This window comes from Phoxinus phoxinus (genome assembly GCF_949152265.1).
Source record: "Phoxinus phoxinus genome assembly, chromosome: 11".
In the NCBI taxonomy this organism is placed as follows: Eukaryota; Metazoa; Chordata; class Actinopteri; order Cypriniformes; family Leuciscidae; genus Phoxinus; species Phoxinus phoxinus.
In genome coordinates, this window is record NC_136886.1 from 31847783 (window position 1) to 31865803 (window position 18021).

At 39.5% G+C, this 18021-nt stretch overlaps 1 protein-coding gene and 1 long non-coding RNA gene across 6 annotated transcripts in view; one reads left to right on the top strand and one right to left on the bottom strand.

The window, feature by feature from the left end:
* The window catches only part of pcdh9 (protocadherin 9), a 243264-nt gene extending 237894 nt beyond the window's left edge, over positions 1–5370 (bottom strand). For all 5 annotated transcript variants that reach the window (XM_079628555.1, XM_079628557.1, XM_079628556.1 and 2 more), the window contains exons 1-2: positions 4767–5370; positions 1126–4281 (exon numbers count right to left, since the gene is read on the bottom strand). In XM_079628555.1, coding sequence (XP_079484681.1) covers positions 1126–4161 — 3036 coding nt within the window. In that variant the 5' untranslated portion in view covers positions 4162–4281; positions 4767–5370. The remainder of the gene's footprint in view (positions 1–1125; positions 4282–4766) is intronic.
* A 145-nt stretch (positions 5371–5515) lies between these two features.
* Positions 5516–15860, top strand: LOC307007463. The gene is made up of 4 exons (XR_013799624.1): positions 5516–5569; positions 6281–6439; positions 7354–7417; positions 15449–15860. It is a non-coding gene; the product is annotated as an uncharacterized lncRNA (long non-coding RNA).
* The last annotated feature ends 2161 nt before the right edge of the window (positions 15861–18021 follow it).

Here is an 18021-nt window from a genome sequence, read left to right on the forward strand (position 1 = left end):
CGAAAAGTGAGCAAGAGATAGAGAGAGGGAGTGAATGAGAGAGAGAGAGAGTCAGAGAGAGAACGAGTAACTGCCCCCATTTCTTCCCCATGCATTACAGACGCTGCATGTTGGCCCATAGCTAGAATATTCCATACAGAACAACAGTGCCACCTAAAGGTAATATTCCCCTCCCTCCCTCCCTCCCTCCCTCCCTCCCTCCCTCCCTCCCTCCCTCCTACCCACCCCTCCCTCAACTCTCTCCCTCATCAACTGGGTTTCATACTATGAGATGCTGTGCTTGGCAACTCGCTTTTGCGATTTTTAGAGCTTTATACAGAAGAACTGTCTTTGAGAAATATGCATATTTAGCAACCCAAAGAGAATACTGTTCTATACTGAAGGTCTGTGACAGTTTATTGGTGTAGAATATTGAAACCATTAGATTTAATGAACCAGGAGATAATGTTACATGTTGTGTGTGCGCATTTTTAGATTAGTAGATTAACTGCAGTCCAGGATTAATTAAGAAACTCGGAATCGCAGAGGATGCTAATTAACAAATGCAGAAAAATAAGAACCGGTTTCACACTCTGTGAATTTCAGTGGTTACTCATACAAGTGAGGATTTGTTTGATAATTTTCAAATCTATTTCTTCCACAAAGGAGTTTAGATGTCGAAATGAGAAAATGGTGATCGAAGTAGACAGGCGAGAAAAAAATGTTTCTTTCACAAACTCTCAGAGCATTGCATCTTTGAACCATGACAAAGCAGTGAAATTAAACTGAATCTAGCCTCTTAGGAGACGTTGGATTCTTTTTTGAATCTCACCCATTAAACCAATTGCTTGTCCAGGACTTGTTTCAAGTTGTTTTTTAAATTAAAAAAGAAGAAGAAAAAAATGCATGTGGTAAGATGATGACAATAGCATTCGCCTGGATCAGCTAGTTTCATATAAAACACATACAATATTTACGTCTTTTTTGGTCATTTGAGAACATCTACGGGGGGGCTTTTTGAAATCTACATTCTACATAGTGCATCACAGATGTATCACTCAGAGCAATTTAGCTACCACAGGCACTTCAGTACTGAGCAGGGCAGTTATAAGCAGTACTTATAGACCAGTAAAAGTGTTCTTTTACCTGTCTGGTGTGCAAAGGTGCCCCCTTTGACTTGAAGCCTCCTTGTGAACTGCATTCTGAGGCACTGAAGTGATCAGAGCTGGTGGAGGAACGTTTGGAAAGCGTGTCACAGCCCCCAACAAAGGTATTGTCCAGTGGCAGCTCCTGTATGACGTGATGCTTTTTCACAGACACCGGAGTGTCAGCTTTGAGGTGGAAGGCCGACTGGGGTGAAGCGGACTTGTAGTGCCGGGCCAAGTCTGGGCTGCTGGGTTTGAAGGTGGTAGTAGGGGTGGCATTCCAATCAAAGCGTCCAATCCCGGGCTCCTCGAGCTCAGCCGGGAGACTGATGGATCCATTTATGGGTTCGTGGGCAGGATCGTCGGGTTTGTTCTCCTCGATGGTGACAAAGTTCAAGAGGGAGCTCTTTGGCGACTTCCTCTTTTTGCGCTTCTTCTTCTTGTTTTGCTTGTTCTCCTGGTTAGGAGACATCCACTCGGCACCCTGCTTCTTTCTCTGAGCGGCCTTGAACTGTGAGGCGTGCCGGCAGCGCACCAGAACCGTAATGAAGATGACCACAATAACTACCATAGCGCCTGTCACGATGGCAATAATGGTTTTCAGGTTGTCAACATTCTGATAAGTCTCTCTGCTCTCACCAATGTTTCTGTCCAGAGGCGTTTCCATTTTCCGTCGGATGAGGTCATGTATGTATGAGGAATTTCCAACTGTGTCGTTCACATACAGGAAAACAAGGACAAGGGTGTGCAGGGACTTTGGATAACCAAGATCACTGATGTTGACCACTAGCCTGTGGAGGCCAAAGTCTATAGGTGAGGGTTTCTGCTCTAAAGTGATGTTTCCAGTTACGGGATCAATTCTGAAAAGACCTTCTCTTTTGCAACTAACAATAGTGTACTTGAGTTCTGCATTCATACCTGTATCACCATCTACTGCAAACACCTCGGCCACAACCGACCCTGGAATCGCAGACACTGGCACTAGTTTAAAAGAGGTGTTTGATGGTGGGTAGATGACGATGGGGGTGTTATCATTGACATCAATGACATTGATGGTCACCTTGGCAGCTGATGAACACGGAGGGCTTCCATTGTCCACGGCTCTGACGTCAAATGTGTAGGAACTTTGCTGCTCTCGGTCAAAGGAAACATTGGACTTTATGACCCCAGAATCTGGGTCAAGGATGAAGTTCTCATTATCGTTCAGGATTGAGAGTCTCACCACTGCATTCTCACCAGCATCTGCATCTGTGACTGTGATTACTCCAACTGTACTATATTTAGGCAGATTCTCTGACACAAAGAACTGAAAGTGGTTGTGTGTAAACTTAGGGCTATTGTCATTCTCGTCCAGAATGGTCACAATGACCGCAGCTTGACTCTGCAGAGCCCTGGTGCCATTGTCTCTAGCGGTGACCGTAAAGAGGAACCGCTCTTGTTCCTCCCTATCAAACACCCTGGATGCGGTTAGCACTCCTGTTTTGCGGTCAAGATCAAAGAATGATGCGTTGGGTCCAAGCTGGTAGACAATCTCTGCATTCCGTCCGCTATCCTCATCTGTGGCGCTGATGGTTGTCAGGAACATGTCACGCTGGTTGTTCTCCATGACTGCCAGCTCGATGACAGGCTGGGTAAAAATGGGCGGATTGTCGTTCTCATCTTCCAGCCGTACTCTAACCAGGGCAGTCTGGTTCAAACTAGGTTTTCCAGAGTCAGATGCCACAATCTTGAAGATGTACTCCTTGGTTCCTTCATAATCGAGCAGTGCAGATGTTTCTAACAGATACTGGTTATCATAAACTGCTTTGAGGTGAAAAGGAACATCTTTTTCAATGAAGCAAATCACCTTGCCGTTGACATCTGTGTCTTTGTCAGATACAGTAATGAGGGCAATCTTAGTGTTTATTGGATCTTTTTCAGAGAGCATTACAGTACCATTAATTGGACTGATGATGTATCTCAGGTCGATGTTTGGAGCATTGTCATTAACATCGGTCACATTGATAGTTATGGTGGCTCTCGCTGGACTTGAGCTTCCATCGCTGGCTAGTACAGTGAGTTTATGAATGGCAGTCTCCTCTCTATCTAGCGGCCTTTGAACTGTTATGAGCCCAGTGGTGGAGTTCAGAGCAAATAGTCTCCGTGTCGCTGGAGACACCTGGGTACCAAACATGTATTTTATTTCTGCATTTGCCCCCACATCTGCATCGGTTGCTTGCAGCTGAACTACAGATGTCCCAACGGGAGAGTTTTCTGGGATGTGGACCTCAATTTGGCTCTCTTTGAAGACGGGCCGGTTATCGTTAACATCAGTGACAGTCACCTGTAGAATGGCAGTGCTGGATTTCTGTGGGTTCCCCCCATCCTCCACTTTTACTTTCATCACATAAGTATCTTTCTGCTCTCTGTCTAAATTCTGTTGAACGATAAGCTGAGGCCATTTCTCTCCCTCTGGTGTCTCCACAATATCCAAACCGAAGGCACTCTGCCCGTTCAACAGCTCGTATTTGTGTACGCTGTTGGGTCCGGTATCTGGATCAGTGGCAGAAGGAATAGCAAAGCGGCTGTTGATGAGTGTGTTTTCTGGAATTGAAATGTTGATCACAGGAGAGGGGAACATGGGGGCGTTGTCATTGGTGTCTTTGACAATTATCTTAATTTTGATTAATCTGAAATAGTCATTGGGTAAAATGACCACCTCAATTTCAAAGGAGCACTCGCTGTCTTCAAAAGAGGGGCCAGGACAGAGTTTCTCCCTGTCTATACGGTTAGAGGTGGTAAAAATCTCTCCTGTATTGCTCATCACTCGGAGTAGCGGGGTGTCACCTGCTTTCGAAACAAGCCGGTAAACCAAATTACTGCTAGCGCCGGTGGCAGAGTACATATGGGAGATGTTCAAGTCCTTTGGTATGTTTCCAATAAGAACATTCTCCTGTAGCTCTTCTCGAATAGGGTAAATGAGCTCTTGGGCAATGGTTGGATCTAACCAGAAACAAGCAACTAATGTTGCCAACAAGAAAAAATCCCTTAAATCCATGACAGCAGTTCACGCGTGTTCCCGCTGCTTTAATTCAAACAGTTGTCTCCATATGGTGTTGTCAGAGCCAAGGTTTCACAGAGCCTTACATTTGTAGATAAAGAGCAGCCAAACACGACCCTACAACACACAACATTATAATATGTTACAATGAATCCTATAATATTCAACACTCAAAACAAATGGTGCATCAAAATCAATATAATTCGAAATCAAATAAGTGTTAAACAGTTATTAGGTTTAAAGTATGGCTTTACAAAGATGGCAGTGCATTCTAGTTATAATTCATTCTAACCACCACAACAGCATTTTCTCTTCATTGTAATCATTTCCCTGTGCATACACAGCGGCTCTGGATAAAATAATGCAGCCAGTCAAGCACTCAGCATTTTTTAAGAAATTTAACATGGAATGCCTCTATTGTCAGTCACCCACTTCAAAGTGACACATCATGCATTCGGGATTTAATCTAATTATTATTTCATTTTAAGAAAAAAATAGCATATGCACGAGAAGTGACAGTGTGTTTTGAAACAAGACAGTACTACATAATTTCTGCATGCAAACCCGTTTGGGTGTATGCATGCATGCATGCGATTTCTTACCTCGGTTCACTGTGAGCTCGCGCATACGGATGTTACCAAATTCGAGCGCATAGTGACAAATCCGTTCGACCAGTCATAAAAATGATCTGACTCCAGTAATATGAAGATATCCGTATTGATCACTGCTTAGAGGACTAGGTCAGTAAAGACTTAAGTGTTTTAGTCGTGGAAAAAATCCAATTCAAAGCACAGCTGGTTTTGGGGGGAAATGTTGATTTAACAGCAATCAATATGACAGACAATCTTTATGAACTTTCCCCCGCAGATCTGTGCGTTCAGAGGCGCGCGGAATGCGCTGGTCGGTGAAGAATCAAGTGATCCACGCGCGCGTTAACGGTCCCGCACGGTCATTCCGCATTACCAGAGGAGCCCTTATGAAATGTACCTGTTCTGCTCAAATATCAACATAAACTATCCCATCAGAGGAAAAGAGTCAAGTTCAAATGCGATCAGATCATTTCCCTCTCAGTCCTCAGTCAGAAGGAAAATCCACGGCTTCTGTCCCGGTGTCTTGTGCGTGATTCGCCGCGCACACCTGAATGAGGAAAAAGTCCAAACGGTGGGATGTGTTGGGATGCTTGTCCTCTCTCCTCTTCCCCAGACTGAATTTCTTGCAACAACTCTGAGTATGCCCACAGGGGAACGCCCCCTCGGCTGCTGATTGGCCCGTCTCTTCATGAACGTCGCAGAAAGGGCAGGGGGATCATGTGATTGGTTAGAATTAACGTCACTCAAGCGCGCTGTTGAGACGGAGCGAAATGCCTCAGAAAGACTCTGCGGGCTGCGGGATGAAGAGCTCCGATGTACGGTTTCATTTCACCTCATTAAGACTATTTAATGTATTTGTTTACAGCATTATAAAGTCAAATAATCCGTGCACAAACTCAAATGTTTGTCACTTGTGATTGACAGTTATTTGGATTATTAGAGAGTGGAATATCCGTGTCAAACTGTATGAAAAAAGTCTGTTAGGCTGAAGCAAAATGGAAAGTGTATCGGCTACTTAAAGCTATGCTTCGGTCATGTTATATATGTATTAGGTTGGTAGGAATATACTCTACTTTTTACTTTGGATGAATTGTTAGAAGTACGAAAATATCAGTTTATTTTAGGCTACTGGTTTTAATTAATCTACTTTTCTCGATATTGATGAACGTTAAACCACCATTGATGCACCTGACTGCCATCAGTAGGCTACTACATTTTACATTTGTAGGCTATACAGATTTTAAAAGCTCGAGCCTATAACATTGACAAACAGTTTTGAACTGTAAAATATAGTCACCGAAAAAATCCCATAATGCTTTGTCACTGTACATTTCTATTTATAAAGTTTATGAAGATACGTTTTGATTGAAAAATGGTAGGCCATTCAATTGTGAAATTCAACATTGTAATATTTTTTTCTTAGTGATTTAGTTTTTTCTTTTAAGTAAGATAACAGCGTTGAAATATGTAACAGTAACAAAAACGTTATGCACATATCTAAAATCTTTTCATCTGTTCTATTTAAGATTGACTGAAACTCTCTGAAGAGAAATGGTCACCAAAAGGAAAGCGGGGCATGTTTAGTTGAGTTGTGGTAAACGGCACCATCTAGAGGCGAACATGAGACACATGCGCTTATCTCTCATCTGATACACTGAGGGACGACACTCCTGTCGCGGTTTCAGGTGTGTGTGTGTGTGTGTGTGTGTGTGTGTGTGTGTGTGTGTGTGTGTGTGTGTGTGTGTGTGTGTGTGTGTGTGTGTGTGTGTGTGTGTGTGTGTGTGTGTGTGTGTGTGTGTGTGCAACTAGTTTTAGTAGTTTTAGACCATTGGAGTGAGGACAAAGAGAGTAAAGTGAGGACATTTTGGCCAGTCCTAACTTTCTGAGACCCCTTTAAAGGCCTGTTTGAGGGTCAAGACTTGGTTTTAGGGATAAGGTTATAATTAGGTTAGGTTAGGGTTAGGGTTCGCCACTTAGTTGTGATGGGTAAGGTTAGGGTAAACTGCTAGAGATTGCATTGTGTCAATGAATGTCCTCATAAAGATAGATGTGTGTGTGTGTGTGTGTGTGTGTGTGTGTGTGTGTGTGTGTGTGTGTGTGTGTGTGTGTGTGTGTGTGTGTGTGTGTGTGTGTGTGTGTGTGTGTGTCCAAAAGCTATAGGTCAAAGAGGGAGGGACTGAAGAGTCAGCCTGGTTCTTGGAAATTATTAACAGCTTTTTTTTCCCCTCACTGACATAAAAGGGGAAAAAGGGAGATACAGGAGTAAATATATATTTTGGCTGGCTGACATCCAGGGCCTACCTATATGTTCTCAAATTCAAGAACTGTGACCTAATCTTTACTGCAGTTAGTAAAGAGACATACTGTCATTGGTGTCACAATAATTATGATTAAAATGTATACTCATTTCTTTTATCACAATATAACAGTTATATTAACATAGTGAAATGATTCTAAATTAACCCTATTTTTATTGGATTTTTGTCATGTTCCATGTCACTTTTAAATAAAAAGGAAATGTATTAAGAAATACAAATGTTGCATGTTTTTCCCTCTGATTGAATTTTTTTTAACAAACATAATTTTCCATTCTATCCAGTTCCTTTCATCATCTTACAGGAAGTGACATCATTTTGGAGGGAAACCAACAAGACAAAATATCAGTGAGTATTAGCAATGGATTTGCATTGTCATGTTTTTAAAACATTGATACATTTTCACAAATCTGTATGATGACATACTTCAAGTTAAAGGGATAGTTCACTTTAAAATGAAAATTCTGTCATCATATACTCACCCTCAAGTTGTTTCAAACATGTATGAATTTATTTCTTCTGCTAAACACAAAGGAAGATATTTTGAAAAATGTCAGTAACCAAACAGTTACCAGGTCCCATTGACTTCCATAGTAGGAAGAAAAAAAAATACTATGGAAGTCAATGGGACCTGGTAACTGTTTGGTTACTGACATTTTTCAAAATATCTTCCTTTGTGTTCAACCGAAGAAATAAATTCATACATGTTTGAAACAACTTGAGGGTGAGTATATGATGACAGAATTTTCATTTTAAAGTGAACTATCCCTTTAACACTCTCATATAAACTAACTTTCACATTTTCAGTGGCTAACTTTCTTACTATTGTATCAAAATAAGTAATTTAATTACAACTCAAGCATATTCATTTGTGAAGGTTACAGTGTTTAGTTTATTCAAGGGTGTATTGTGACTTTGACCTTTTGGATTTGGTGATGCTACACAGCCAGGCCGGAGAGTATACACGGAACAAGTGATTTCCATGGATATTAGATTACCTATTAAGTTTTGCTTTTCCACTGCAATAAATTAAGAGTCCCATAAGAGCTGAGCTTTGATTTTCACATCGATATTTTCTGTTTTATTTTCTGAATTGCGTTTTTGTCCTTGTATGAATAATGCACACAAGCTGTCTATGATGCTGGACTGTTGATAGGTTATGTAAAGGATTATTGCAGCCCTGACAACCTTTCAATTGTGTATTGAAGGAATTCTATTATAGCAGTAAGACCATGAATTATGAAAGACGAAACATAAAATGTATTGATAAAACATCCTCCCCCATGTTGAGCCAATTTAACCAAAGATAAACTCATTGTCAAAGTGTAATTCTTTCATAAAAAAATCCCCTATGATTACACATGAGCCCTAAGGTCAACTGAGAAAGCCACATATTGAAAGATATTGACATATTTGAGCGGTTCCTTTGTGAACAGGTGAGTCACTTCCTTAAAGAGATTGAGCTTTCTGCTTCCTAAAAGCTTTACGATTCAGTGCATTTAGCTCAAGTGTTCTTCAGAGATCAAATGAATATGGACCACATTGCTTTTGAATTGCAAGAACTAATATAAAAACACCTTGTTGAACTTCTAGATGTCAGATAGATCATGGCCAACTTTCACAGTACCTCCGCCTTGGACGAAAGTAATGTAATTTGTGTATTTTTTATGCTTTTCTAAAGCGTCTTGTGATATGTAACAGTGATGCTCTTTGTAAAATATAAGTCCGACAACAATACTGATTAAAAAAAAATATATATATATTTTCGAGAATTATTTTCGAATTTTATTTTGACAGAAAACAAGGCCAGGATACTGACTAGCAACATGACTTCTTTGCAGTGTGCTTTCAGTTGTCAATGCGTAAAGCTTTCCCACTTCTTCAAACATCTCATGATTCCGTTTGCAAGACCCGGCGAATTTAAATACAGGCTTTCTGTGAACTCTGCGAAAAGAGCTAATCAAACCCGAAGCGACAAAGCTTAGATGCACGTCTGTCAACCAATACATTTACAGAAAGGCTTCAGAAATGCACAGTCACTGTAAGTCATTAAAATATGGAAGTGTACAAAGATAACCAAAATAGAAGTGCGGCTCCTAACCGCAATAAACTGTAACACATCTAAGTGGCACTTAAAAGCAACCGAGTGATAGAAAGAAAATATTCTTTGAGTTTCATCCCGTTCTCCTTCTCTTACAGTTTGTGACTAATTTCAGCGCCACGTCTGCCGTTCCGAGAGAGTGTGGATGTGGAGGTATTTGAGAAAACGTGTCTCGCACATGCATAAATAAACATTCACACATGTGCGGCGATGTCTGTAGCTGTGGCTCCTCGGCTGTGGCCAGGTGATGGTTCGTCCAGCCTGGCCTATCTACCTCTCACTGAGTGTGTGTCTGTGGGAGTGTGTGAGAAGCAGAGATAGGGTGAGAGAGAGAGAGAGAGGGGGGGGGGGGGGGGATCTCTGGGGTTCTGGACACTCCTGCTATCTTTAGGCACAATCTGGGCCGGTGCAGGATTGGACAGAGCGGGCCAGAGAGTGATAAATGTTCACCAGTGGCTCATGTGGCACTGCCAAGAGATGAGTTTACATCACAGTCTCATTACAACTCAGATACAAGGTTACTGGGACAACAAAGCAGCATCCAAAACAGAATGATGGCGTCCAAATTTAACCGAAGCGAGCATGATGGAATCTAAAAGAAGTTCGATCTGGCGAGAGGCTTAACCCCAATAGACGTTGAGAAGGACACGTTTCCTCCAATATTCAGATCAGTGCTCCACTGATAAGAGTTTTTCTGTGGTTAAGTTTAAAACTATTACATTTGATTCCCCCAGTTGTTAAATATGTGATTACATCCTTGAATCCATTACTGGAGCGCTTTAGCGTTGTGATGTCAGGGCTGGTGTCTGCCGTTTGCTTGTGTTTTCTAGAAAGCGAGAGGTTGACAAAATCAAGGCTGTCGGATTAAAAGAGAGCTGTGAAATTATAATGATGGAACGAACAGCTTAAAGTGTTGTAGACCTACACTATAAAGGACAATTCTCTCATTATTTACTCACCCGCATGTCATTCACATCCTGAATGCCTTACTTTCTTCCATGTACTGTAGTCTTCCATGTCTTATAAGAGTTCATAATGACCATGGAAAAAAATCACCATAAAATGTTTTGTCTTTTAAATCCATATGATAGCTTTATGTGTGGAACAGGAAAAAGTTTAGTCATCATTTCCTGAACATTTTCTCTGCTGCAACTCTAAAATCTCAAACTCGTCGTCATATAATACATTTAATGTGGGGACCCTAAAAAAAGCAACAATGTATGCAAACACCACTGAAAAAAACGTAAGAATTAAGTAAAGAAAAATGATAAGAAATGTAATTTATACAACTGAAATAAGTATATATTGTGCAGTGAGAGACAAATGTTATATTATAATGTATTCATTGGCTCTCATGGATCTCATTCTCTATTTTGCTTTAAAGGGCACCTATTATGGAATTTTGAAATTTACCTTTCATGTAGTGTGTAACATAGATCTAAGTGAACAAAAACATCCTGCAAAGTTTGAAATATGAAAGTGCGCCGTATATAAAGTTATTGTCTTTCAAAAGTAAGAGTCGACTCTGAGTCATTTTTATGAATCGTTAGAAGACCGAAGCTTTTTCTCTGACTAGATGACGTCAACTTGTCAAGTTATTTGAATACGATCCGCCCACTTATTGCGCTCCAAGGCCAGCAGGGAAAATATCATGGCGACGAGACGCTGTGTTCTGAAGTGCGGCTCAAAAGCCAACTTTTTTCATCTGCCCAAGGAGGAGCATTTGAAGACTAAGTGGCTACAATTCACTATACCACAGAAGTATAGTCCGAGCCTTGTGCTTTGTTCGCGCCATTTTGAAGACGATTGCTTTTTAAATGCAATCAAACTTGGATTCGCGAGCCGCTGATATTGAAGGAAGGTTCAGTTCCAAGTGTATTTGCATCAGCTTCCTCCTCCGTATCACAACCTGTAAGTGTTATTAATAATTGTTGCATTTATATTTTATGTAGCATGCTTAATAATTATTTTGTTTGTTGTGTAAGCACCGTTTAGCTTCTAGGTCTTCAATGGCAATTGTATTGAGATATGTGAAGTGTTTGTCGTTGTTTTCGGAGTTGTCTTAAAGAATAGAGTAATACCTCGTAGTAACGTAACTGCATTTTTTTTTTTTGTAAAAACGTTATGTTTATGCATCGGGCTAACGCAAACAAAGACTGATTGTGCAATATGAACTCTGGGCTATGCTCGCTAACATAACATTAAATTCTTTATCTTATTTTTCGTTTTTTACTACAAACTATAAAGCAGTGGACTATAATCATTATTATAACACGATTTAATTGATAAAAGCATCATTGCACTCCGTGTTAAAAATAAGTATTATCTATGTAAACACTGCTGGGTCATCTGACCAATCAACGCAGATTAGCGTCGCGCAAAGGAGGGGTTTGGAAAAACGAGTCGTTGAACGATTCATTTGGGAGTCGGTGAGCAAATCAGGTAAAAATAAATGCATATTATACGAAAACAAAAGTGTTTTTTGTCATTGCATGCATGTAAAACTGTTGTTGGGGACTCCCACAACAACATTAGGAACATTTTAAATGTCATAATAGGTGCCCTTTAAAACCAATGACGTCAAATCAGGCATGATGTTTCAATATAATGTTTGAACGTCATGAACGGGAATGAGATTTTCAGTAGATGGTGAATTAAATCTTCACACAAACTTGCGTGTATAGTTTTAGAAAACTTGTAATACAATGCACAAGTTATATGAACTTATCCCTTTTTTGCCAAAGAGACGCTTAAAGATTTTTATCTTTTTGCATTCTGTGGACAGATTACAGCATAGGTTTGGCACAACATGAGGAAGGCATAGTATTTATTTATTTATTGGAATACTATTCATTTTACTGGAGCAAGCGTGATTTAATCCAAGGCAAGATAGTGGAACTACATTACAGGAACATATCAGCAAAAATGTGATGTCACAAGTTGCCGTCTGGCGTGTCCTTATGTGTTTTCCAGAAAGTGAGAGGTTGACAAAATCAAGCCCATGGGACTTAGTGAGAGCTGTGAAGTTTAAGAACCTCCATATTTGATATTTGTTGCCTTATTGTGTGTGTGTGTGTGTGTGTGTGTGTGTGTGTGTGTGTGTGTGTGTGTGTGTGTGTGTGTGTGTGTGTGTGTGTGTGTGTGTGTGTGTGTGTGGTCCAGGTAAACCCTACATTATGGGGCAGACGTGAGCGTGAATGTCATTGCATTAGAAAACAAAATATATCAAACCAAGTTGCATTTGCAAGCAAATGCTGCACAGGTTTTTCTCAGAACTAACTTTTCTGAGACATTTTTACTTTTAACCATGGTATCAGGGTGATATTTTTTTATGGATGTATAAAAACAGCTCTCAAAATGTACACAGTACACACACACACACACACACACACACACACGCACACACACACACGCACACACACACACACACACACACACAGGTTTCATGTTTTATGGGATCTTTCCATATAGACAGAATGATTTTGTTATACTGTACAAACTGTATAATCTCTCCTCTTACACCAACCATACCCCTCAAACTCAACATCACAGAAAACGTTCAGCATTTTCACGTTTTCAAAAAACCACTTAGTATGATTTATAAGCTGTTTTCCGCATGGGGACCAAAAAAAAAAATGCCCCAGAAGGACAATGATTTCGGATATTGCCATCATTGTAGGGACATTGTGCACTGTATCTCAGCAATCCCTACAGCTTTTGCAGTCATTCTTGCATATACCTGGACATTTTCCTACTAATAACAGCATGTCGAGTTTAGACTCTTTTGTTTCTCTCATTCAAAGTGAAGTCCTGTGTATGTGGGTCACGAGTCGTCTGCAGAGATCTAAAGTGTCTATGAATAACAGGAAATGAGGAGTAGACAGAAATGGAGGGGAAATGGAGAAAAGGATGGAGAGGAGATTGAAATAAAAGAGTTTTGGGCTCTCATAACAATAATCTTTACATTTCCAAATGGAATTTCATCCCCTGCTTGCTAAGCCAGTGTCATCGCCGCAGCCCGTGGGGAGCACAGCAGTGTGTATTAATTACAATTCAGATTCACGCTTATTTGAATCACACAAAATTAAAATTCTTCCATTTCAATTTGCTTCCTGAGAAGGAAATGTCATCAGACAAAGGATTTTTTCCCACCGACTTTGGGGAAACGTGCTTTATTTATTTATTTTATCTCCTTTTCAAGCTACTCGTGACATTTGTTAATGGGAATGTATGTTTCACATTTTTACAATTTTATAATCGGCAGGCTGCAGAGCAGATTGGAGCAGCTGGCAGTTGGAGAGAGAGATAAAACTCTGATTAGCCCAGAGTGAGTCACACAAGACATGCACAAGTGTGTGTGTGTGTGTGGTCCTGTTAAACCCATTATGGGGACAAAATGTCCCCACAAAGATGGCAAAATCCTTGTCCTTGTGGGGACATTTTTTGGTCCCCATGAGGAAAGCAGCTTATAAATCATACTAAGTGATGTTTTTTTGACAATGTAAAAATGGGTAGGTTTAGGGGATAGAATATATAGTTTGTACAGTTTTTAAAAATCATTATGTCTATGTAAAGTCCCCATAAAACTTGAAAACCTAACCCACTGTGTGTGTAAAAAGTATAGTAAAACCTGAATAGATTGTCCAGACAATTGGTTTCTATTGTCTACTTATGCTTACACTGCTTTTGGGAAATGCAGTCCTTGTTAGTTTGGTTCGGGCCTGGTGTGGATTGGTGTTACTATGGTGATGGTTAATGTCGTTGGTCTGGCTAAGGGTTCCTCAAATCCAGCCCCGGAGGGCCACTGCCCGACAGAGTTTAGTTTAAACCCTGAATAAACTCACCTACTTGAGCTGGTTCAGTGTTTAATTAGGGTTGGAGCTAAAGGGTTTGAGTTTGACAGCCCCTGTCTTGCTAGTGCTGGACTGCATCCGAAATCGCATACTTTAATAGGCTAAAAACAGTATGTGACAACAGAAGTATGTCTGAATTCACAGTGCTCATAAAAGAGTATGCAAAAAAGTACCCGGATGACCTAAGGGTGCATATGATGGACACTTTACTATCCCATGAGGCCACGGGAGTGGATTTATCAATGGCAGCTGGTCACATGATAATGACAGCATGGTACGAATGTAGTACGTGATAATGAATGTAGTACGTCAAGATTACATTCATACTATATAGAACATAGCCTACTTTTTAGCAGTCATGAAGTAATTACTTATTCAAAATAAGTACCTACTGGATGCAGCTTTTATACAGGTTTGAGTGAATGATGACAGCATTTTCATTTTTGATTCAACTATTCTTTTAAGAATGCATTTTTGTAAGCCGTTTTCAAAACTCAACATCTGCTGGTGACAAGTAGTGCTGCTCTTTTCAGCTATTTCAAAATGAATGCTTATTACTGAATACTTATTAAGGACAAGATGTTCTGTTCACAACAAGCAGCACATATGACACTGACTTCTATGTGCATATGTCTCACACACTGTCACAACAAGTCTAATTATTCCATTCTAATTCATCTCAAAAGGATAAAGCTTCTCTGCCTACATTTACACCCTCTGTCTCTATACATTATATATATATATATATATATATATATATATATATATATATATATATACATCCCAACCCACATGCTGACACACAGCTGTACTAGTAAAAAACTGAAAGCATGGATCATTGTGCTTACCAATTCACAGAAACCCTCTCAGACATAGTGCTGTACAGATGTGCCTCTTTGACCCTCGGTTATTGCTCTCAAAGTGTCTGTAATTCATGCCTATGATGGAGAAAAGACATTTCCATTTCTTTCAAACACCCTTAAATTGTAGGCGTGTCATTTGGTCAACGGCTGAGCTTGATAAATAGATTTCCAACCATTTGAAGTCTGACAAGTCGAGCATTTCGCCTTTGGAAAAATAAGAGTGAATGGTACACTTATCACCGTGCCACTGGTGCCTGTGGAGTAAGAATACATCAGAAAAATGACTGCAGTGAGAATTCTTTCAGCCGTGTTGTCTTTACTTTCCAACGAGGGTCTTTGAAAAGAGACTTTGTGACTCGGTGGTTATCTGATGGCTTAGAATTGCTCTGTTGGGCCACAACAAACAAACTTGTTTTTAAAATGCTTTTTTAAAAGCTCTATTTTTCTTTTGCAAATGTTTAGGTTTGCTATATGGTGAGCTTTGAGGGTTATGTGCGAAACGTATAATCTGCTCATCTCTCTCACAGTCTCTTCCTATCTCTTTCTGTCTCTCTCTATCAAGCCACCTATCTATCAACTCTCCCCTGCCTCAGCCAGACTCCAGGAAGTGACATCATCGACACAAGACAGATGGTCCCATTAGATAAGAGAGGCCTCACAGCTGGATGGGAGCTATCAACAAGGCATTTGTCAACAGAACATCTGAATGACCTATTTACGTTCAGCGAGAGCTGTGGATTTAAGGCCAGACCGTGTGGTGGGGTTGAGAGCCGTGAAGTCGTGATGTTAGACAAGGCCGTAACCATGTCTTGAACACTGAACAAGCTAAATGTGATAAAGGTCCTGTGCGTGTAATAGCTTTCGGTCCTAAATGTGGTAAAGGCCCCAAATGCAATAACTTTTAGCACAACCGTTTGCGCAGTCAAGGTGGTGCTCGGACGTTGTCATGGTTACAATCACCACCGCTTCATTTTTTCTCCGTGTTTTGTACTAAGAAAAACGTATGAAATAAAAATAACTTTAATGTCATAAAACGTCTTTTATGCACATATAAGTATGTTAATTCAGCATTTTACATACCAGTGAAATTTCACAGTTCTCGATTCCAATTTTGCTGACTAATATAAAGTTCAGACATTTTTAAAGACAAGTAAACAGTCAGTAATAAAATAAGAACAAATGAACAGTAGAAGCATTAAATAGTGGGTGAATTATTGTTACAAGAGACAGAAATATTAAAAACTGATTCAATATTTTTAAACATATACAGTACTGTTCAAAAGTTTGGGTTCAGTAATTATTCAGCAAGGATGCATTAAATTGTTCAAAAATAACATTTATAATTAAATAATATTTCTATTTCAAATAAATGCTGTTATTTTGAACTTTCTTGCAACGAAAATGCATCACTGCTTCCAGAAAAAATATTACAGTTTTTTTTTTACAGTCGCTAGGACACATTTCTCAATACTTGGGTCACTTTTTTAAAACTCTTCACACAGTAAGCACAACAGAAGTATATGTGGGCTAAACTGTAGATAATTTATCATTCGTTTGGCACAAATTGCATTCAATGACTACATCTTTCAAATTACATTAATTCTTTTCTCACTTCGACACAACGACCGCCAAAACTCTGTGTGCCTACAGGCCAATTTGCACACGCTTACATACTGATCTCAGAACTGCTCAACTTTAGTTCAAAACAATAACATAATACAAAACTGAATAAGACAGCAATTTTATACATTTATGATATTGTAATGAAAGATATTTCAAATCTAAAAATGTAATGATATAAAGACAATTGGACCAACCACAAACGATTCCTATTTTCTGTATCGGTGGATATTGTGTATACAAATTCTTGTATTTTGGAAAAAATACATAATATCATATAATTCAAATCATATTGAAGCATATGCATCATGTGTGATTCATTCCAGTAACATATATTGTAGTGAATTCTAACAGTAGAGGTGTTGTTTTACAGAGGACAACATTGTATAAAGTATGTTGTTAGTATTTTTTAGGTCATTGTTTTGTGGGTGATAAAGTGTGTTTGTTGGCTGTCAACCTTTGCGAGTGTTCTGGAAGAATATGTTGATTTGAGACATGTATGAAGTGATTTGGCAGTTTTAGTGCATTTTGAATGTGAAATGAACTGCTGTGCCGAGCTGAAAGTTGGTTAAGGGAACTGTGTGAAGAGTTTTGAAAAAGTGACTTAAGTATTGAGACGTGTCCTAGCGACTGTAAAAAACTGTAAGCAGCTCAATTGCACAAACATTGATAATGATCAGACATGTTTCTTGAGCAGTAAATCATCATATTAGAATGATTTCTGAAGGATCATGTGACACGGAAGACTGGAGTAATGATGCTGAAAATGCAGCTTTGATCACCGGAATAAATTACTTATTAAAAATATAGTAGAATGAAAACTGTTATTTTAAATTGTGATGTTCTGTATTTTTGATCAAATAAATGCAGCCTTAAGGCCCTTTCACACCGGACGCGTAACGGAAAAGCGAATAGTTTGTGTGCGAACAGTTCGCGTCAAAACCATTCACATCAGCCGCGATGCGAATTTGCAAATTCCTCTGTCCTCTTAAAATCATCAGGGGCTACGTTTACATGCAATCAGATAAACAATCGACTGTATGTGATTGGCTGAAGCCTTTTCTGTCGCCGCAAATGTTAAAAAAAATCTTCATCGAAGCGAAGCGAAAAAAATAAAAGTAGCACATTCGCATTTGGTGTGGAAGCACTGATTACACAAACAGCTGATCAAAAAATAAAACCATCGCGCAAATTAAAACCATTGCGTCAAAATCGCGTCCAGTGTGAAAAGGCCTTTAGTGAGCAGGAGAGACATTCAAAAACGGATATAAAAAAATGGTAGTTTATATATTTGAAAAATATTTTGCATCGATCTGATAGCACACACACAAAAGTCTCTGGAGACCAGCCATTTTTTTAGTAAATGATTACTCTCAATGAGTAATCTATTTACAGATCAAGCCCAGACATGTTATTTGCAGTATTTGTGGTGTAATTAAAAGTAAGAATACTTTCCCAGCTGGAATGATTACAGTGATGTGTTTCATGTTTTTGTATGTTTTGATGTGGGTCAAA